Source organism: Lepidochelys kempii, chromosome 8, assembly GCF_965140265.1.
Source record: "Lepidochelys kempii isolate rLepKem1 chromosome 8, rLepKem1.hap2, whole genome shotgun sequence".
Taxonomy (NCBI): domain Eukaryota; kingdom Metazoa; phylum Chordata; order Testudines; family Cheloniidae; genus Lepidochelys; species Lepidochelys kempii.
Window position 1 is genome coordinate 90,792,314 of NC_133263.1, and position 23,836 is coordinate 90,816,149.

Consider the following 23,836-nt stretch of genomic DNA (forward strand, 5'->3'; position numbering starts at 1 on the left):
CAATTCCATTTGTTTGGAATTACATCCATGTGCACATACATATCGTGATGTAAACAGCAGCCTAAAACAGACATGACACATACAAAAAAGAGGCGATATGGCCTATGCAAATAAGTTGTACTAATTCATAAAGCATTCATATACTTGAAAGTACAAGTTAGTGGTACCATCTATAAGTTAGTTCAAACTTTGCATAAATGGGGGAAGGTTGGTGTTTTTGGAAGCACTTATTTAAACAACATCTGTATTGTACGATTAAAATGTCTCAGTATTTCTGTCATTATGGATAATACTTATTCTTTCTTAATTCTTTTGTTTTTCCATACAGCCCTCTATACAGTTGGAAATATTTCTAAAAGTGACTCATTCTTCAAAACTTTTGCATCCCAAAATTTCCTTTCATATAAGTAAGAGTATATTTACAAATATTCTAGTAATATCTTGTTTGAGCCTTTACCCTTCTGATGAGAGGAAGCAATATTGCAAAACAAGATATTCAAAGGAAATAAAGTTTAAAGAAAAACTGACTTTGAAGAATAGATTTCATTCTTCTAAGGAAAGAAAGGTGTGAGACCAGCAGAATAAAGATCCCAGTTTTGTGACTTGTTTCTCTAGAACACATTCAGGGCTGTTATAAAGAGGATGGTGGTCAGTTGTTCTCCATGTCCATTGAAGGTATGACAAGAAGTAACGGGCTTAATCTGCAGCAAAGGACATTTAGGCTAGATATTAGAGGAAACTTTCTAACTGAAAGGTAGTTAAGTTATGGAACAGTTTTTAAGGACAGGTTGGACAAACCTGTCAGGGATGGTCTAGGTTTGTTTGGTCCTGCCCCAGTGCAGTGAGCTGGACTTGATGGCCTTTCAAGGTCCCTTCCAGTCCAGCATTTCTGTGATTCAATTATTGAAGCGTTGGGACTTGATATTTCAAATATTGGGGTCTAAATTTTAAAAATTCACCCGTGATTTGGGGTGGTGAACCTGAGAGAACTTGAAGGGACCTATTTTTCAGAGTGCATGTCTCAGCACTTTCTGACCATCCTGTCCCTTTAAGGTGTCTCATGTTGGGCACCAAGAAATTAAGGCACCCAAAATCACTAGTTACTTTTGAAAATCTTGGCCTGTTTCTCTACAAAAACATAATTGCCTTGCTGCATTATTTTCAATCTAGAACGAACAAAGGATTGATCCTGCACTAAGGCCCCAATCCAGCAAAGCACTTAGACATGTGAACAGTCCATTAAATTCAATGCGACTACTTGTGCTTAGAGTTAAGACTCTGCTAAATGCTCTGCTGGATCTGGGGCCTGGTGCTCAAGTGCCCTAAAGGAACAAACCCAAAATGAGCAAGTCCACAGGGCTAACACAGTCTTTGAAACATTATCAACTTGTCACTTCATAAAGAAAATGTTTTCAAATGTACATGTTCAAAATTTAAAACAAAAGTATAACACCAATGGTCAACATTCAACTGTACTGAATTTTGTAATCCTGATGCACAAGTTTAATGGCTATTGTTAAAAGAACGTATATCAGTTTTCTTAGTTTGTACATCAGTGTTTTGTCAAGCGTGTTGATTTGAACATTATTAAAGACCATTTCAAGGGTAATTTCGTCCTAGTGATTTTTTTCTAAATATAATCAATTACTAGAAACCACACTGAAAGGTTTGTGGGCAACACAAGAAAGTGCTATTGATGAACATCAGATTCTGCTCAATATAATCAGCAAATAAGGATACTCACCCAGCACAGTTATTTTATAGGACTCTGCACTGCCATGTGAAGCAAAAGGTATAACTAAACTTTAAAAAATAATGGGATGATTTGGCTGCCTTATGGCTACTGTCACATCACTACTCCCAGTATTCTTCACTTGCTAGAAGCCACTGGCCACATCAGCAGCTGTTCCACTAACATGTCCATGAGAAGAAATAAAATTATTTGCTATCTTAATGGAGTTACGTTTTCATTATAGAGGCTGTTCAAAGGCCTCATATGGTCAGAAAAGTGATTTTGAGATTTTTAATCACACTGTTTAAAACACTTTGATTTTGCATGTTTTTGTTAACAGCTATTTAATTCCAGAGGCCGATAAACATTTTGGAGAAAGAAAAGGAGGACTTGTGGCACCTTAGAGACTAACGAATTTATCTGAGCATAAGCTTTCGTGAGCTACAACTCACTTCACGAAAGCTTATGCTCAAATAAATTTGTTTGTCTCTAAGATGCCACAAGTCCTCCTTTTCTTTTTGCAGATACAGACTAACACGGCTGCTACTCTGAAACCTGCCATTGTGGAGAAAGGTTGTCTTAGTTATAAAGATTAAATACCTGCCCCTCCAATTAAGATATGAAAAGTCACAGTAAATATCCTTGAAACCCCTAAGAGTTCCCTCTCCAAATTCATTAAAGGCCAGTCTTGATACTTCCAAGATAAAAAGCAAGCAGAATTTAAAAAAATAAAACCTTCAGGCCTTCTTTAGGCATCATAAAGAACTAGAAAGGTTGCAAATCCATTTTAAAAAAACCTTTGCAGGTCACCTTTAAAATTTAAATTTGAGACCCAAACGACTGGAAAGTATCCTTTTAAAGTTGTTACTAAAACCAGTTCAATATAAAGATTCTGCTACTTTCACAAGTGTGAGCAGAACTGAAGACACAGATGCTTAGTTAACAGTGCCAGACCTGCAATACCCTCAAATCAGTCAGTTTTGCGGTAGAAATTGACGAAAACAAAACAAACCCCCAAAAAAACAAACAAACGAACAAAAAGACACAACAAGGGATGCCAAATTAAATGTGCTAAATTAGTGAGCTAGAAAAATGTATAAGATCATGTTAAGGAAATGCAATTTTTCTACCTGTTGCACGCATGAATAACTTATGTGGCTGACTCTCATATCCACGGGATGTGTGGAGAGCAATCCAATCGGGATTTATTAACTTTGCACTGTAAAACAAAGTATAGACACATCAAAATGTAGACAGTTCTCATTTCCCTTTACGTTCTTTTCAGCAATAAAAATGATATGCACAGGGACATATTTAGAGGATTAAGATAAATGAGGCAAACTTTATCAAAAGCAATAGTGACCAGGGAAGGGGTTTCCTCACCACTAGACCAGTTTATTTTATCGTATTTAGCTGCTAATCAGCAATACAAAAACTGAAAATAGTTATCTTGTGCTTATACAGATTTAATTCTATTACTATAATTTAATTCTATTACAGTCATTCGGCACTTCTCAAACTGAAAGCTAACTTGTGATTTTTTTAAAGTGTTAACAGAAAGTAGGCATAGTGCAGACAGATGTGAAGCAAACTTTCCCCACATAGCTCTGCCAGTGCATCGTAACCTGACCTGCAGCACCCTTTTTCTGTCTGCCCCTGAACAGAACACTCCAATTTTCTAAAAATTTTCTATGGTTAAAGGCCATACAGGAAGAACATCCCAATAACAGAATTATATTTACAAGGTATCACGTAGGATCCACTCATCAAATGCCACTTGGGTTCTCAATACAAGATTAATTTTCCATTTGCTGGAAACAATCTCTGACGTGCCTTACTATGTGCATCGCTAACCCTAAATGACTTATTCAAGGAAGCTATAACTATGACCCATCGGCTAAAATGTAATCTGCACCCACTGGAATACAAGAGGAACTGATCCTGCAGTCCTGTTATAGGCAAAGCCCCGTAACTGATTTCAATGTGGAACAAATGCAGGATCAGGTTTGAAGCAAGAGGGGTGAAGTAATAATGCCACATCTATTGTTTCTCCAGCTCCATAATTGCACATAATAAGTGAACTATACCAAAGAGGCAAATCCCTGCCATTTGTTTTGTTCCTCTCCTCTGAGAGGAGGGGGAGAATGCATTTGTTTTTTCTTTCATTCTCCACCAATAGCAAACATTTAAAATAATCCTAAAATGATTAACTTACACATAAGCACACAAGAGACTGTGATAAGCAGTAAGAGGTGGATAATCAAGGCCCCAGTATTGCAGATTATTGTCACTGGTATTGAAGTACCTGAAAAACAAAAGAAAACTTAAAAATGGATCTAGGATTCCAGCATTGTAACTTCACTTCAACCTAAAGAGTTTGCACATTAAGCCAACCGTGTCTCTACTATATAGTCAAACATTCATAGGAACTAAATATTGCCCATTGGGATTTTTGTTTTGTTTTACTAGAAATAACTGCAAGCACTAAAACAAAAACAAACAAAGGATTCAATATACATTTGCTGGCAACTGTGAAGACTGTAAGAAGCTGCAAGAGATGTTGGCTCTATACCCAACTAAGCATATTCATCGAGGAATAAAATTCCTTTACATGGAGCCAAGCTGGAGGGATCCATAGGATGCTTGTACAAAATGAGCTCCCCACATCCGCCAAAGCCCACAATTCCTGATTTGATAGGATCATCCCCAACTCCATCCACAGTCATGAACTACATTTTTCAGATCCAGGAGCTATTCCAGCAGAAGGCTGAAATAGAAAGTTTGCCCAACCACAAAAAGAGAACACAGACTTAGCAGAGCTCAAAGAAAAGGCAGTTTTTAAAGAGTATTGATTTGACCTCAGCTATAGAGAGGTTTTCCTTATATTAAGGTTCTCAATTTCTATTCTTTGGACTTAGGTAGCCCATTTATACCTTTAGAGGACTCTTCAGCTCACCTGTTTTGTTCCTGACTGGAGACAGAAGAACCCTCCTACTTCATAAAGATGTATGCAGCCACCTTTCACATGCTTTGTGAACCATACTGAATTCACATATTGCACAACTGTCATATTTAGCTCCATGATGGGCAAAGTCACACATTAGTAGAAGGCTCAATAACCGGCAGAGCCAAAGCAGCAAAACGTTTGCAGACAAGTAGCCAAAGAGCCGATTAATTATTTAAACAGATCCTATAAAGGAAATGTATACGTTTTCTTCAATGCAATACCCAATGTTTGCATATACAGATCGTCAAGGTTCCTTCTCCACTCTGAACTCTAGGGTACAGATGTGGGGACCTGTATGAAAGACCCCCTAAGCTTATTCTTACTAGCTTAGGTTAAAAGCTTTCCCAAGGTACAAGCTTTGCCTTGTCCTTGAAGAGTATGCTGCCACCACCAAGCATTTTAAACAAAGAACAGGGAAAGAGACCACTTGGAGACATCTTCCCCCAAAATATGTCCCCCAAGCCCTACATCCCCTTTCCTGGGGAAGGCTTCATAATAATCCTTACCAATTGGTACAGGTGAACACAGACCCAAACCCTTGGATCTTAAGAACAATGAAAAATCAATCAGGTTCTTAGAAGAAGAATTTTAATTAAAGAAAAGGTAAAAGAATCACCTCTGTAAAATCAGGATGGTAAATACCTTACAGTGTAATCAGATTCAAAACCTAGAGAATCGCTCTAGGCAAAACCTTAAGTTACAAAAAGACACAAAAACAGGAATATACATTCCCTCCAGCACAGCTTATTTTACAAGCCATTAAACAAAAGAAAATCAATGCATTTTCTAGCTAGATTACTTACTAACTTTACAGGAGTTGTAAGGCTGCATTCCTGATCTGCCTGTGTGATGCTTTTGCCGGGAACAGACCAAACCCTTTGTTTCCTCCACCTCTAGATTTGAAAGACTCTTGTCCCCCCATTGGCCATTTTGGCTCAGGTGCCAGCGAGGTTACCTTAGCTTCTTAACCCTTTACAAGCGAAAGGATTTTGCCTCTGGCCAGGAGGGATTTCATAGCACTGTCTACAGAAAGGTGATTACCCTTCCTTTTATATTTATGACACAGACATATGTACGAGTTTGTTAAAATATAGTACCTAAATCTCATTGAATAGTCAGGTGCAGCACTCTGTTTCACTGGTGAGCCCCAGCATGATATAGGTGTGAAGAAACCTTTTTGTGATCAAGACTGCTTCTCCTGACACATTCATTTTGCAGTGTCCATTTTTTGTGACATCACAATTGGTTACTTTAGCAGAAAACATTATGTCCCCAACGCTGGACTGTCTCATCACTGAGTGAAACAAGGAGGTAGAGAGCTTACACAGAACTATTGTAAGAAAGAGTCCACCTTCTCTGACTCACATGAGGGATCTTGGGTCCAGTTCTGCTTTCCTCACTCAAGGAAATCTTAGGGACATCAATAGGTATTCCTCACACAGAGGCAGAGAGTAATACCCTAGTCTTGAGTTGCTGTTAAAGTCTGAGGGCAGACTCTTGCCTTTCATCATCAGTGACAGGAATGAGTAAATGACAAATGAAGTGGGATTTTGATATTATATTGCGTTTTGTGAAGCATGACAGCAACTGTTAGAGAAATTTGAACTATGTACCCCATACTTTTAGGTTAAAAAAGTATACCATAAGCAATTGGGGCAGACAGACATACAAGAACATATATACACACAAACTGGAGTTTCATACTGAGGGAGTTCACACTCACATCTGGGTAATTCTACCAGTATGTAGAAGAAACAAAGGCCTAAAGGAAAATTGACAGCAGATATAACTGAGTTATTAAAGTAATACCTTCTAAATAGCTGACACAAGGTCATGAACCTGGATCAGAGATGTCAGCAATAACCATTTCACCTAGTTCTACATCAGAAAGAAAACTCTGGAGGATAATATGTGAGGGTACACAAGGAAAGGGTTTTCCTGTCTACAATTCTGTTTTTTCAATGTTTCTGTGGAAGGCCGGCAGCCGTTAGAATTTAGCCACATCTTCCAGATGCAAGGAGGAAGTTTTAATTCAAGGAAAATAAAAGTTATAAAAATAAGACATCAACTCTTTAAAATCTCAGAATGAAACAGACTGACTAGTCTTTTATAATTGCCAAGGGGCAAGTTCTTGGCTTTTCCAGTCTACCCACTCCAATGCAGCCAATTTTTGACATTTATTACAGTAAATGATATTTCTTGAATTCCTTATGAGCTGCCTGGAGTATCTTATGAACAATTGATGATAAATCGTATTTCTTTAAGATGCATCTCTGCTTCTTCTCCTACCTCTCAAGATTTCTCATGCCAAGACAGTTCAGCTCTTTCACATGGATTTTAATATTCTGCAATTCACTAGTAAGCTTCCCAGTTACTTTGTGTATTTTACTCTTATCCTTCCCTAAACTTGTATTTCAATGGGAAAACAGTACATGTATCAACTGATACTTAGCACAAGGTAACAATTGCCACATTTTTAATTAGTAATACAAGAAGACAGGATGTCATTAACGTAGCCTTGGATAAATATGCATGAGTTCTAGAGAAAGACAGAAAAAAACACAAAGATTTAAATTCTAGCCTCTGGCTCAGAGAAATCTCATGCAAGGAAACGATATACAAATCATATTGTAGTTTACTGCAGCAATTTTTTAAATATACTTTGTTTCTGAACAAAAGGAATAAACATGGAGCACAGCAAAATTACATGTACATGCATATCTAATATTGAATTAGGATTTAAATCTATGAAAATATCAAGAGATATTTTAGGAGCTTGGCAACTTCAGAGAACGTCTCCCTGTAGCTAGGCAAAACAAATTTATATTGCAACTCATTTGTTGCTGCATGGCCAGTTCTATTAGATAGCAAACTTAAATGAGTGCTACCAAAATTACTCAGATTCTTAACCTTTGTAGTTTAACAGTTCTTTTACACGTTGGAGTGTAGCAACCTTCCATAGTGGACATTTCCCTCCTATCCAAAACAAGGCTTAATCTTCCAAGACTCAGCCATTGAACGTATCAGTTGAGATACTAGTCTCCTGGTGTCCTCAAAAATTAATACAAGTGGGCTGTCTTCGCAAGGGTGCAGATTCCAGAGGTATGATATTCTTCATAATTCTAACGATTGTTAATTACCTACTAACAACAGACTCTGCCATAATACATGAAGCTATGAGCCAGATAATGTAAAGTATACACTTTCTGAAATATCATCAGTACCCAAGGGCCTGTTTTGTTTAACAGAAAACCCTCATTCAACAGATATAGAAGACTGTATATTTTAAACTTGAAGACTATGGTCTCCTGTAGTTCCAGTGGCAGTTGCTCATATTATTACTTTTACACAGGATGAGCTAAGACATAGCACATTCTTTGCATCTTTACTGCATTCTTAGACTATTGTTTTTCAAACTTTTCTGTTTTATATACAAAAATCTAACAAATCAAATTTAAGTTCTTAACACTTGCACATTTCTTAAGCAAAAATAATGTCTCAGTCTAAGAACAGGGAGAAGCAGGTTGTTTAGAGTAGTTCAGAGAATGGTAAAAAGCTTTTGAATAGATTTAAAAATCTCAAGTCTTACTTTTATGCACCTTAAAGTTGATTTTTTTCATTACACATCGTAGGCTGAAACTTAAAAGTGATACATACCATTCCTTGATGGGTAGATTGTAAGTAACTTCTTGCCAATGCCTCTGAGCTTCATAGTCTCCATACATAGGTGGTTTTCCTGCACCTAAGAAAGCAAGAGATGGCAAAAAGTGCTTACACATTTATTTTTTGTTTCTGACACTGCTTTTCCTCCAAGAATGCATCTGGAAATTAATATCATATTTATTCTGGGTACTTTGCTTTATTAGTATCTAAAATTGGGACAGAACGAACAATGGATCATGTTTCCTATAAAAAACATACATATGTAACATAGTACAAGTATTCTTTTGGTGTTATGAATATTTCTGAGAGGAGCAGTTATCAACTTATACAATTTTCAAGAAACAGATACAGTAGCCTGATCATTTCATAAAGTCATTGGTAATGTTATCAAGTATAGCATGAAAAGTGTTGCATTTTCTCAGAAATAAGACCATGTAGAATTACTGCATTCTTACACATTTGTTATGTGTGAATATGCCTACTACTTTTTCAGAAATAAAACAGCAAATGAGTTGTCCTTCACCTTTGTACAAATTGCCCTTCCCCCACAGTTCTTAACAGAGAATTAACATTGTAAGTAGTTTACCTATTTCTAATATACGATGTAATATCATTCTATTAAAACTGCACCATATATGGAGTGGGTTGAGAAGAAAAATTCATTTTTACAAAGCTTTCTGAATTACCAGACTGTCTATGCTCCATTTTTGTTTACTAGAATCTTTTTTTCCCACATCTTTCAATTGAATGATTGTTATGTAGTAGCTCTGAGTGATGACCAAAGTCAAAGAAAGCTTCTTACACACATACACCATTTACAAGGCTCTTGGGAAGTTAGTTCAGTATGCCATGAAAAATCTTTATCAATGCAGTCTTCATAGGTTTGTTCACAAACAAGTTCCTCAAAGTGATCTAACTGTGGTAGTCCCACATTATGCAGCCACTGTATACATACTATTCACTGCCTTTATCTTGTGATTACCTATTGAGAACAGAAACTAGGCAGACAGTTTCTTCCACTGAGATATTGACTCTAACCTCATGGAGATTGAAGAGTTTCTTTTAGATATAGGAAATCCATCTATAATTCTTTCACATGATCTATGTTTGTGGGATTCACACAAGCACAGATATATGTGATTTGTTTGTGGTCACAAAAAGAGAGTACATTATTTCTATAATAAGAGACGTTCAGATAAAAGGATCCCAAACAGGTCAGGTCATCAGGGAGTAAAAACCTCATCAATGCCCACCCTGGAATGACAAATCTATTGGACAGAAAGAATCTGTCACAGAATTTACTAAATATAACGAATGGTATTAACCAGATTTTTCTAACCATCTCAAGATTTTTGTGGATGTGCAGGAATTTTCAAAAGAGGTGAAGAAAAGGAATTAGATCATTTTAGAAATGGCAAACTAGTTCCTAATCCATAGTCTGACCCACTTTCTATATTCAGCTAGCTGGTGAATTAAGTAATTTGCTAGCTCAGGAATTGGTACTCACATTTTGTTAAATACTAGCATGCTCTAAAGCCAGCCCAGAAGAACAAGTTAACTATACCTAAGGGATCTTTACTCAAGAAAGGCAAAAGGAATCCTACCACAGTAATTAATGCACCTTTCTGAAGCTGGCAGCAGATATATAGCCAACTAGGATTTAGAATTTAAGAAAAATATATTGTTGTTCACATGCATTCCAATTTTCCATTCTTATCAGAAGTGCACCAGATACTAGATACAGGTACTTTAAATCAACCCTTGCTTTGTTCAGTTTTATTGCTGCCTGGAAGTTTGAGGTTTCAAGGGCCTAATTCTGCCTTCAGGTACACGCAGTTGGCTTCTACTCACTTAATGGCAGCTTTGCAAATGTATCAGAAGACAAAATCTGGTCCTTAGACTCTAAATGTACTATAAACGACTTTTTCTGATTAATTGTCTAAAACCAACTAGCCTTGACCATGCTGCCTTGGATGGTGACCTTCACTGCCATGCATTAGTTATCTGTCCTCTCCCAAACATAACCCTAACTCAACAAGGTTAGCAATGCCTCAAAAAGGCATCACAAGACAAACAACAAGATAAATAAAACGATGTAGCAACAGAACACTAGTATAGTTAATGGGAGTGGAAATAACCTCCTTGTGTCCGGTCATTCATGCCACACGATTCTGAACTATGCTGAATCAGCATTAATAGTCTGCTTCAGAGAGCAACAAAGAACTACTTTTAATCTCTTGATCAAGTGTGTGAGCTCACTGAGCAATAGTGACAAAGCAAAGTAAAGGGACTCCGTCATCCTGAAAATTACATTCCGTAAAAACATCTGTTTTTTCCAATGTATTTTATGCATTTGACAGCACTGGTTTATAATCAGGTTTACCGTTTCCCCTGAATAGTCAGTTAGGCCTTGATCCAACAACTACACAAACAGACCCAGTAAAATCAATGGTACTACTCACATGATTCAAGTAAAGCACATACTTTCCTGGATTTAGGCCTTACTCAGTTGCTCCCTTGCTGAAAATCCTTTCGTAAGGATAAATTATGGAACAACAAAATGCTTATGAAAAAATTTAAGGAAATTTTTAAAACTCAAAACAGTATTTAAAGGGTACTCTCTCAGAACTTGGATCATTCTGGAATTAGTCCATTTTAAAAAAAAATCTAATTAGCAGCATCCCTTTAACAGGGGTGAGTGCATCCAGCACAGCAACATAAAAGGTTAATACAATGATGGCAATAGAAAAGTTATTACATTTTGTGTGTATGTTTAAATAGATGAATTCTCAAAGACCTAAGCTATCTACAAAACAGAAAGGTTTCAAATTTAGATCTTTAGAAGGCACTCAAGTCAACTATCTTTACTAAAAAATTATGAAATCAAACAATCATGCTTGAAAATTTTCAGTTTAACTTCAAGTGATCACTCCAAGTAAATGAAACCAAAAAGTTATCCATCAATTTAGTCACAAAAAAATACTGGACAATTCTTGTGATTTTAATGGGAGGCTCTGAGCTACCTTAAAAGAAATTAGGGGTTGATCCCAGACTTGCCCTGTGGTTCTCCTGGCAGGCAGGGATTGGAAGTGTTACGCATTTAACCAAAGGAGTAAAGGAGCAAGCTTTGTACAAATTGACTGACGCTTCCAACAGCCAATTTAGAAGAGCCATCAGGAGATTTTGAAAAGACTTATGTTAGTTCTTTTGCAGGCAGCACGAGGTGGGGGTGGAGGGGAAGAAATGGATCCAATAAATGATACAACTGTGATTTATCTCATAACACATTCAAGCAAATATGGATGTTGGGTGTAAAAATCTAACCCTTCCTTCACTACTACCAGTACAGCTTTAACTAAATGAACAGTTTACTTGTGGTAAGGCTTGAAGACCAAGATTGATCAATTGTACTATGAGGCTGTATTGCTACTCTGCAACTACTATACTATCTAAGGTGTAGGAAAGGAAAGCTGGCTGTTCTTTTATTCCTTCTAGCATATTTTAGTGGGGGACATTGTAAAATAGGATTAACAGAAACAGGGGGATTAGAATGGAATAGCTTTTTCAGCACTGTGGTTGTGGTGACTGATGTTGCTCATTGCTAAACCCAGAGAAAATGGCAGCTCAAGAGTCTCAAGGGCTTATCTTCACTGGCAATTTACAGCGCTGAAACTTTCTCGCTCGGCGGTGTGAAAAATCACCCCCGACTGCAGCAAGTTTCAGCGCTGTAAAGTGCCAGTGTAGACAGTGCCCCAAAGCTGGGAACTACGCCCCTTGTTGAGGTGCATTTTTAAGAGTGCTGGGAGAGAGCTCACCCAGCACTGCGCCACGACCACACAAGGTACGTTAAAGCGCTGCCATGGCAGAACCTTAGGGAGGCACAGTGGCTATTATAATATGGCCTTATACTACTTCTGTTGTATGAGATCTTACAAACCAGTTTTTAACTCTTAACAAAAGCTTTGCAATTCACCTTTATGTATTTGTTTTGTAGACTGTGAATATACATTACCTGAATAAGAACCAAATGATACCGACCAGCGTACAATAAGTCCTAGTAAGACAGTAATTGTTATTAAGCTCCATTTTTCCATAGCTGATCTTCAAACCAAGTCAAAGGTACCTGAAAACAAGAAAACAAAGTCTATTGTAGCTCTGCCTATGTTTCTGTTCCTTTTTGCATTTGGAGTCCTATCATAATTTAGTGACACTGATGATAGTCTCACTCTGCCCCACACTATAAATGTGATGTTGCAATATTGCTTCTTTCTGCATGCTGCGATTAGACAGTTTATTCCAAGCACTGAAAAGTTTCTATGCATAAAACCAAACACTACACAGAAATATCTTCTCCCATTTCTGAGCCACAATCTGACTAAGGTTCTGGCAAAAGAAAAAGAAAGAGTGTAAGATTTCAAACTACTGAGAGGAACCCAGATCTCAAACCAACATTATGTTGTACACACATACACATTATTAGACTCCATGTCCTTATATGTTGGGGACTGTATATGTAATACATACAGGTGGAGTGTTGTTTCTTTATGCATGATTATTGTTATTTGAAAAACTTCCTGTTACAGTGTTTTAGTTTGAGGAGGGAAAATACTGAGGCTGCTCATATCCATAAGCAGCTCAATAACTTACTTACTACTGAAATCCTGCAAAAATATTCAAGGATTTCTATACAATTCCTTGACTATCAATCAATTAGCAATAGCAAACACAGAATTGATAGTGTGACATTTAACCACTTTTTCTACTGCATTATCTTTTGCTTACATGATGACATAGGCTAAGAACGGATGTTTGATTGATGTCACTGCACCAGTACTCAATACAGGCCTGATTCTGCAAACACGTATGCCCAAAAGTAGAGTTTACTGAAATGAGTAGTCCCATTTACATTAACAGGACTACTAGCTGCAGCAAACTCTACACATCTAGGTACTAATTGTTTTCAGGATCAGGCTCTAGTCTCTTACAAAAATCTTTTAAAAACTGAGACTTTCACTAAAATAAATAAATCCTATTTTTTTAAAATATACATATACAAAAAAGTCAGGATTTCAGATACACCTGAAGCCTTAAAGTTACAAATAAATACATTTTAGAAGTCAAAAGGATTTTTACTTGGTTGATGATATCCATTAACATCTAAATTTAAGCAAGAGGCTGCATCCCTTGCCCTTTACTAGGTATTTATAACATAACTGATTCTACCAGAGGAAAACTAACCTGAGATCCTACTAAGCAAAGAGGATTTGACTACAAAATGCTGAGTTTTAAGCCCATCTACATATTTGGATAAATATTTAAGATCCCAACAAGTTCAAGTATTTGTTTATTTAAAAACACTTCATCTTTAAACGTCAGCAATGTTCCCATTTGTTTGTTCTTTCTCTTCCTCCACAGAGTTAAAGGAGAGAAAAATTTTAACAGCTTCTGATGACTTATGTTGAGTACCCTGTTTAATTCCAAAGTTCTAAGACAAATTATGAAGTTTGCTACATAAAACATTTATTAAAGAGAACATGAAAGAAAAAGTATTATATGTTTTTTTTCTTTTACCCAATTATGAGGATGAGAACTCATGTCTTTCTGCAGTCTCCCTGAGAGGTAAGCTCCACACAGCACAGGAAAGCCATGACAATGAGAAGCCTCTGGCTTTAGTTTGGGTTCTTATATACACTCTACAGTGCATCCCATCAGGAACGGTGTGAAAAGCATTGCCCCAACTAAGAAACTATTCCTTAATTTCCAGGCCTTTCATTTCATTCTAAGATTCCTCACCTTTTTTATAGCAAACAAAATAAATAAATCTTTAATATCCTGGAAACACAGGATTAAATTCAGTCCTCGTATATGTGGGTACTACTACTCTGAAGCCAACCTACTTTTGGCCCCACGAGTCTGACACAAACCAGGGCTGAGCTAGGCCCTCAGGCTCTAAAGTTTCATTAAAACTTGAAGTCCATTTCTATAAACAGGGATTACAAATGTTACCTGCAGAGGGGGAAAGTGTAACAGTCACAGCAGGTGAGTTTTACTTTCTTCTTTTACACCAGTTTTAAATTCTAAAATGAACCAGGGACAACGCCTCCCACTTAAGGCACTCTACCCATCACAGTCCCCTTCCACAGAAGGTATGCAGAGTGAAACTTTCCACACCAAAATCTCTATATCCCAGCTAAAACCCATCTTTACTTTTCTCACCTTGACATGGATAATAATGAGCTTCTCCTCCCTAATGCGCCCTCGGTCCAGTCTATTCAAAACACCACTGCTCAAGTAATCTTCACCTCCAACCATGCTGTACAACTGCCCCCGTCATGAATCCCTTTTCTGGCTTCCTCTCTTTTATCCCATCAAATTTAAGATATTTGTAAAGTCCTAAATAACCCTATCCTAGCCTATATCTAGACTCTCATTTTCTCCTGTTCCTTTCATCTTCTGCTGCCACTCTTGCCTTTGCAGTCCTTCGTACAATTCCCTATTATTAGAACAATCTCCCTTTTCTTGTCTATCAAGTTCCCTCTTTCTCTCTTCTTCTTAAAACCCAATTCTTAAAGAATTCCATACTACTTTATCTTCCTTGTTAATAATCGCTCCATATCTTCCTTTACCTAAACTGTTACCCTGTGTTTTGACTGTGCTAGACTCTAAGCTCCTTGAAGCACAGAACTCATCATACTTTGATAAGTGCTGCATAGGTATCGGAGGCAAAATAAATAGTAGTAATAACAATACAAAACACCTATGGTGGGAGCCACAAATATACTCAGGCACCAAAGTCCCATTTTTAGGCACCACTGCAATCAACAAAACTCCCGCTCAGCTTCAGTCTAACCCTATAGGTACCTAAACTCACCCAGCACCTAAGTTTTTGCAGTAAAAGTTCCCTAGGCACCTACATTCCTGCCTCTGAACATTTGGAGGCAAATCTCCCAACTAAGTGATCCACAAATCAGGGGGAAGATAGGTGTTCCTCTGCCTAAACTGTGTGTTGGGCCCAATCCAGTAAATGTGCTCAGAGACAACCTAACTTCACAAAATGATTCAAGGGAAGGGAGGAAGGAGGACCTCACTTATTACCCTAACCACTGGGCTAAAGATTCTCACCTGGGATGTGGGAGACTCTTGGTTTAAGTCCCCCCTCTGCCTGATGAGGAGACAGGATTTGAACAGGAATCTGCCACCTGACTGGGTGCAGGTGCATAATGCTGTTGTAACTCAGAAAAAAAATTCCTTTCTGATTACCAGTTCAGGACGAGTGCTTAAGAAAAGGTACTAGTCCTGAAAGCACTTGCACTGTTCCACCACAATGTTTCTCTGTTTTGCCAAGCCATGAAACTTTACACCTCAGTTTGTTGTCATTAATATTTTTATTGTTACTGAATGTTAAGTAAAACTTTAACTTCATTAGACTGTTGAAGCTCCTGTCAAATGTAGAAAAGGAAATACTTTAAATGTCAGCAGCAGCACCAAAAGTCTCTAAACCCTTGACCAGAGAGGAAATTGTAGCTGAGATGCAATAATTAGCATTTTTTAACATTTTGTGAAATCATTCAATCACATTCACCACCACCAAAAAAACTGAACATACATGATAAAATAGGTGACACCCAATTTATTAAATCTAGTCATTCTGATTATCATTTTCCTTATCCTGACACTCATTTTAATATCAGCATGGTTTTATAGACCCATGTTTTATACTCTCTGCAGTCAGGCTATGATTACAAGGTCTCATAGTATAATGTGTTAGTTCTAGATCTCTAAAAAGAAAAGGAGTACTTGTGGCACCTTAGAGACTAACCAATTTATTTGTTCTCTGTTCTTGATATTGCAGCCACTAAAATCACATTACAATGAAGTGGAGGGGTCCAAAGGCAAAATGGAATCACAGCGATGTTTTTTTCAGTGCTGATATCTCACAAACCACCATGACTGAAAAAATTAAGCAACATTGCCAAATTAGGGCTGTATTTTGCTAGTGATGAATTATTAATTTCTCTCTGTGCTATCTTATGAAATACTGTTCATTTATAAATGGACAAGGCAAAATCACAGGTCAAGACAGCAAGCCTCTGGGATCTATCCCAAGAAAATCTATTGGCTTGGAACCTTGTAAACAGAAATGGATGAGTTTTGATCAACTACAGTTATAATTTTGTATGAGCAATTTCCAGTCCTTTCCCATTGTGACTCCCTAAATAAAGGTATGAGGAGAAAGGAGAGGAAGAAGCCCCTGATGCACTTGAACAAAGATGGCAGTTTCAGACAAATATTTTTTAATAAAAAAGGCAAAGGAAGAAAAAGCCTCCGACACGATCCCTAGACTAATGGCCTCTAATGAGCGGGCCCCCCATATGTTTGTGTGTGATATCATCAGGCATGCAATGAGCACTGTGATGAAATCCAAGGGCTGCTCAGCATGGTCAGAGGAAAAGGCTACCAAGAATATGTTTCCGTCTGTTGATTTCTCCGATGATGGGTCGATTTTCTAGCTACTCGGTATGCAGAGGACCCCGTCCCCACCACACCCACCAGGACAGGCCCACACCCGCTTCTCAGCGCCGTGAGGGGACTCCTCTGTGAGCCCAACGGCAGCCCGCCCTGCCCAACAGCTCCTCCTGTCACCCCGCTCCCCCTTCAGGGCTCTGCACTGCGGGGCGTGCGCCCCCACCGGACAAGATCGTGCCCCCCCCCAGCCAGCCCTTCGTCCCCGGGACCCTGCGGAGGGCCCCTCCTCCCCTGCCCGTCACACAGCAGCGGGCCCCACGCGCGCCCCCTTCACGTATGGCAGCTCGGGCACCCTCCACGCCCCCCGTTAGCCCCCCGCCGCGACTCCGGAGGTCCCGCCCCCGTTGACACGCGTGGAGCGCCGTCCGCCTCACGCGCACCCACTGGGAATCCGGGAAGCGCCCCGCACGGGTTTCCCGCCCCCGCGGGGCACCAGGAAGCGCTGCTTCCCGCTCCCGCCTCCCCCCACCTTCCCTCCTGCGGGAGCACGCAACTCCTGCGCGAGCCCGCGGCTCCCACTGGACCCAGGGACTCACCCCGACGCGCGCGTCCCCCGGCGATCCCGCGCTCGAGTCGAGCTGTTTCCGGTTCTGGCAGACGGGCACGCGCCGGGAGCGTCACGGGGCGGCGCGCAGGTACTAGTCCGGTGCACGCGGGCGCGAGGACGTAGGGCTGAGGGCGGGGAATGGCGAAGAGGGGGAGATGGCGAGAGCTGGAGCTCACCAAAGCTTATGCTCCAATAAATTGGTTAGTCGCTAAGGTGCCACAAGTCCTCCTTTTCTTTTCGCGAATACAGACTAATAGGGCTGCTACTCTGAAACCAGAGAGAGAACAGGGACCCTAGGAGGGAGGCAGCCGGGGGAATGGGGGTCAGAAACATGGGGGGACAATAAGGGGCAGCCAGAGGAATGGGGAGTCAAGGGTAAGCACGTGGCCTGCCAAGCAGAGCCCCACCAGCCCTAAGCCCTACAAGGCCCAGTGCGTCGGGCGCTACAGGTGGCTCTCCTGTGGCCTCCTCTTAACCAGGTGAGGAGGCTCCACCAGGGCTTTAACTTACCAGTTTATCATGTGCTCCTCTTCTGCGGCAGCCGGTTGCATCGTATTAGCTAACCGGTGCCAACAAGGCACCTCTAGCCCTAGTCTGGGCTTGTTACCCCCGGCACCTCCTCAAGGCAAAACATCTAGGTGAGCACACAGCATCCTGGCCTGAAGGTACGCAGGTTGTCAGAAGGTGCCAAAATTCACACTCAGAATAACATTAATGCTGCCTCAGGCACGACACACAGGCCTTGTCTACTGCCAAAACCAGGACCTGTCATTCACCGAGCATTCAGCTCTTCTAGTGGCAGCACTAGTGCAGCTATGGCTTCAGGCAGCTGCCAGCTATTTATGCACCTTGTTGTTTTATCATACTCAGATTAGATCTTTATGACGGTGCTTAAAAAACCAATGGTCACCTAAAACTTGGTCTGCTGTAGTGCTGCTCCTGTTGCCACAACTAGTGGGGACGAAATGTTACAATGGTGGGAAATTACTGGCAAAAAGCCTGGTGGGGTAGACACAACTAGGGACTGGGGTGCAGATCCTCAAAGGTATTTAGGCATCCAATTCCCAGAGATCTGGTCCTGGCTTCCTTCCTGGGAGCAGTCTGGAGTCCTGTTCTTTGCCAAAGGAAGGTAGCAGCCTGAGGATCTGTGTGCATCAGGGAGAAAGGATCTAGGGAGCAGTTTGGGAGCAAAGTAGAAACCTACCATCAACCATCTCTTTCAAATTTTTCATACTCTAGTTATTTCTTTACCCTCAGTAATACTGTTGAGGGACCTGACAACTTAACCTAAAGAACATTACTCAGTGGATAGTCGTAGACAAGATTCACATGACTATTACCTATTTCCAACACTGTAGTATGAATTGATCTGTTTTCCAAATTTCTTCCTTGATTAATGTTTTTTGTCTTTTGTGTGTGTGTTCATTCCTGGGACAGTGGTTTTAGCAGAACAGAGATTATTTCTTCTAATAATACAAGGCACAGATAGTAAGATTTTCAGGGCCCAACCCTACAAGCCTTCCAGGCACAGAACTCTCGCTGAAATGGAGTTCCAAATTGAGGAGTTTTATAGGATTTGAGCCTGAATGCTGCAGAACGTAGATATTTATATTGGCAATTACCCTTTCGTGAGCAGCATATACATTTTAAGAAATATATAAGACTTCATTTTTCCTGACGTACAGGTAAAACTATCAATGTGATGACACACTTCCTTAACCACTTTTTCAGGAAAATATTACCTGGAACTCATTTATTTAATTTACAACTATAAAATATTAAAATTTTAAACGGCAATCCTGCAAAGACTTATGCACATAGTTAACTTTGTTATCATAGTGAAGACTCATTGGAAGTACTCATGGTGGTAAAATTAAGCAGCTGCTTAAGTCTTTGCGGTATCAGGGCCTTAGATGGCAGTGTGGGGAGGAGGGAGAGAATCTTTCAAGGACATCCATGCAACCTGTAGGACATTTCCTTACTCTCACTAATCTCCTCATTCCTGTCATTCCTCACCCTACCTCTACCCCCAATTTAAAAAACATTAAAAACCAGCAAAAAGCTTGTAACTAACAAGCTATGCCAATTCTTCACCATATTCATTTGGTCATATGTTGTAACTCCAGCCTCAATCCTGTGTCTATTTTATGTCTTCTAGAATGTAATCCCTCTGGAGCACAGTTCAATGGAGCCCCACACCCAAATAAGGCCTTTGGATGATACTATAATGTAAATTAATTACTAATTAATCATAATAATTAATACTTAATAACAATAAACATAAATAGATCTGCTGGGAAACCCTCCCCCCAAAATTCGTTTTTTTTGTCAAAAAAAGCAAAATTTGGAAAAATGTTGACATGTGATAATAGTATTTTAACTAGTCTACTCTTATCCATCAGCAGAAATACCTTTTGACTACTTCCCAAAAGTATTTTCTAATGCAATATATAGGATAGGATATAGCTTCCATTCCTAGTCATATATCTTCTGAGTGTAAATGAATTCAGCAACAAACATATCACCAAATTGTAGTTATTTAGCCATTTGAAGCAATTTCTGCTCTTCGCGTATCATCCCACTCAGTGTGTTCTTAAAGTATTAGAAGATGGAAACTATAGGATCTTTTACAGATGAACATATAAACCACTTATTGGTTTCTAAACCACAAGAACTCTGAGCACCTTTGGATCTCTGAATCTAGCTGAAGATAGTAGATATAGATAAGAACATCATAACATTATCAGAGCATCAGATTTTTACAATAAAAGCTAATAAAACAGCTAACTTTGTGGACTCATATTGATACTTAATTAAATAATCAGTTGTGCAAGAGATGAACCAGGACTCTAAGGAATGTCTGACTGGGTCCTAAATACGTGAATCTATAACAAACTCAGACTCAAAAATATATTGGTTACAAAAACAAATAAATTAGAAGTGGAATGGTATTAGATGCTACGAAGTATAAAGACCACTAACAACAATTGCTATTTAACTTGCAGTCCCCTTTTTAAAATTATTTTAATTCTGTGTGAAGAGTTAATCCCCACAGATGTTATAGTTTCTTTAACATAGTACATAGCAGTTGGAAATCGGTGAGTTAAACAAAACTGTAATTTCAAATCTATCTGAGATCTCCATAGCCACCACTCCCTGAGATTACTGATCCAGCAAGACTGTGCCACAATGCTATCAATTCTGATACAAAAAGAAAAGGAGTACTTGTGGCACCTTAGAGACTAACCAATTTATTTGAGCATGAGCTTTCGTGAGCTACAGCTCACTTTATCGGATGCATCGGATGCATAGAGATTAGTTAGTCTCTAAGTTGCCACAAGTACTCCTTTTCTTTTTGCGAATACAGACTAACACGGCTGAATTCTGATACAGTTTTCAAAAACAGCTCTGGTTGATGTCAATGGAAATTTTGCCTATTGCCTGTTTGGATCCAAATTTAGCAAAGTAGGAGGCAGAGCCTGCAAATAATAGATAGGCCAAAGCACTATTTTAATCTAGCTAGCTAACCAGCCAGCCAGCTCTTCCTCCTTTTGGCTGTTCCTTTTTCTGTTTTCTTCATGGTTTTGCCTCTACAATTACCTGATAGCTATTCCTTATTTAGAATAACAAAGCTTATGCTCAAATAAAGCAGAGCAATGTTAAACAAATCCAAGAATGGCATGCATCCTTCATAGTATCTGAGTTAGTAACTTCCTAATTCAACAGTGAAAGCAATAAAGCTATATCCTTTAGGTTATTGATATTATTCCTTAACTTCTCTTCATTTTGGGGCACTCTATCTTCATGTGTATATTTGACAGAGAATTCTTAGGGCTCTGTATTTGAGTGTTAGGCTATATTGCTGTAAGTTCAAGTGCATTAGTTCAATTAGCTGAGCTCCCTTTGTTGCAAGGTGAAATCATTCACTTCCCCAGGAAAGCTTTTTATTGAATGTTTTCTAAATACTTGTATTGGCCACGTTGTCTGAAATCGAGTCTCTGTCACTAGTACTTCTGCCATGACTTTGACCAGATCAATGACTGGAAAAGGCAGTAAGGACACATCGTAACAATGGGGCAGTAGACAAGCGGGGTTTGATTTTGGTTCTGACCAGGAGAGAGAAACGAATAATGATCAGAAAGATCATTTCTGTTAACCCTTTTCACGTCCTCATGACGTTTGAATGAGTTTGCTGGGCATTTTTGGGGGGTTTTTTTGTTTTGTTTTTTTTAATTACAGCTATTACAATTGACGTAAACCTGCACAGTCGAAACACAAATATCGCTAGTGTGTTCCATAACTCTAGAATGAAATGCAATCTGAATGATGGAAAAGTCCTTCCTTTAGTGGATAGGAGGGAAAGAGGCTTGGACGAAACTGCAGCTATAAAAAGTTGCTTTCCAGCTCATGTAGGATTTAATTCCTGAACTGAGCTGGGACGCAGGAGGGAGTGGGAAAACACACTGTAGAGACATTTTCAGTTGGACCTTTTACTGGGCCCTCAACACTGTCAAAATTGTAAGTATTTGTCCTTATGTGACACGCGTTTGGTCAAAAAAGCTGGAACACTGAAAACCACCACACTGATTGTTTCGTTTTAAACAGCGGTTTAGCCACAATTATTTTGCATCTTGACTTTTATAATTTCTCTTATTTCTCTTTTTTTAATCTTTACCATAATCCACCTGAGAGATGATTGGTATTGTGCTATAATAATTACTAGTTAAATAAATAAACTAGTTAGAAGGGCATGGTTGACCTACTACTATTTGTAATTAAATTCAAATAATTCTCACACTCCAAATTAAAACCAGTGCCCATGGGTTTAACCATTCGCTGTGAGTTGTATGTAAGCACAGCCGGCCTGCTGTTGCTATTCCTGTTTGACATTAATGCTACAACTCCATGTGCTTCTAGAACTTGAACTTTAATTTGGGGGAGGGATTCCTGAACTGGAAATATATTTCTTCTTTCATTCTCTGTTCCATTGTGGATACATTGTTACCTCTGTAAAAGAAAGTATGTTTGACGTTCAGCCATTTCACTGCTTAATTGAGAGGAGAGGCTGAGTTGTTTTCATACGCCCTGGCTTTTCCCATCTTGTTGAAGCTTAAGCAGGGATTGTATTAAACCTTGAGTCCAAGGACACTCCTTCTCACATTTTGTGATCTTAATAAAGTTGCGGAGTGCCTCCTTTCTCAGCTTGCTTACCAAATCCTGAATTTATTAAGTTTACTTAGTTATTTAAATAGATTAAATGTCACATTTTAAATGGAAGGGGAAGGCTCTTCCTTACTGACCTATTTTTTATTTCTGATTTAGAAAAAGGCAAGATTAGCATGGATATTGCATTTTCAAGGACCTCGCCACTATTAAATAGACTGTTAAGTGCATTTTATGGCTGAAGAGTCTGTTCCCAGTTCAGTCTCAAAGACGTGCTAAGTTCATCTCTACCTGCTACATTGAACATTCACTGACTAAAATACTTTCTGTGGATGTAATACCTATGATCTGTATCTTTTAAGTGCATAACGCTAAATGTTTTAGGACTAGTAAAACGTAACTCAATAAAAGTCCCTAGAATGTAAGTATGGTCTCTCAAGAAAAGTATATTGTTCATATTTGGCCAATTATATACATTCCTTGCTCCATTAACAGATGTTGGTACCTCAAGATGACCAGATTTTGAAAATCAACACACAAACTATGGTAAAGTAAGGTTGTCAGTCTGTCTTAAACCAACAGAGCAAATGGATCAGAGGTAAGGCTCCCATTCCCACCTGAATTCTCCTGGCATGGCTCTGAGATCACTAGGTTAAATGCTCCAGTCTGAACAGAGTAGAGATTTTACCTAGCAATCTCCTTGATGCTGTGAGTTTGTCAGTTCAGGGTTTGTTTTCAATGGTAGTTTTGAAACCAGAGGGGAAAATTAGGTCAGAGTGTGTTAAACATAACCTGTGAAGCACTAGCAGACTATTAACTGGTTCAAGTAAATGTGATATGTTGTGTTTTCATGCACTTTAGTATTAGAGTGTACCAAAAGAGCTTGCATACAAACATTGTTATAATTAATGGATAAACTAAACTGCATCTCTCCAATCTGTGCACTCAAGAGATGTTTGATGAAGTAATTGCAGTGTGTCATTTTCAGATTTCACTATCTGGACTATCTAAAATATTTTAAAATATACCCTAAAGACATAATGCTTGCTCCTGCATCTATTGAAGCCAATGGCTTCCTATTCACTTCCCTGTAGGAATAGGAGTAGGTCCACTGTATACCACAAATAAACAAGAAAAAGTTTTTGCTTATGGATGAGATTTTCCAAAGAGCGGATGGGAACTGGGAAATTTTGATGGG

The 23,836-nt window shown here is 38.9% G+C and overlaps 1 protein-coding gene across 7 annotated transcripts in view; it reads right to left on the minus strand.

Moving 5' to 3' along the window:
• The window catches only part of ALG6 (ALG6 alpha-1,3-glucosyltransferase), a 38,890-nt gene extending 21,352 nt beyond the window's left edge, over positions 1 to 17,538 (minus strand). For 2 of the 7 annotated variants that reach the window (XM_073357460.1, XM_073357453.1), the window contains exons 1-5: positions 17,465 to 17,538; positions 12,415 to 12,525; positions 8,397 to 8,481; positions 3,948 to 4,037; positions 2,863 to 2,951 (exon numbers count right to left, since the gene is read on the minus strand). In XM_073357460.1, the coding sequence (XP_073213561.1) occupies positions 2,863 to 2,951; positions 3,948 to 4,037; positions 8,397 to 8,481; positions 12,415 to 12,496 (346 nt within the window). In that variant the 5' untranslated portion in view covers positions 12,497 to 12,525; positions 17,465 to 17,538. Of the gene's footprint in view, positions 1 to 2,862; positions 2,952 to 3,947; positions 4,038 to 8,396; positions 8,482 to 12,414; positions 12,526 to 16,221; positions 16,353 to 17,308; positions 17,399 to 17,464 lie in introns of those variants that run through there. The other 5 variants (XM_073357455.1, XM_073357454.1, XM_073357456.1 and 2 more) reach the window with 5 other exon arrangements.
• Between the last annotated feature and the right edge of the window lie 6,298 nt (positions 17,539 to 23,836).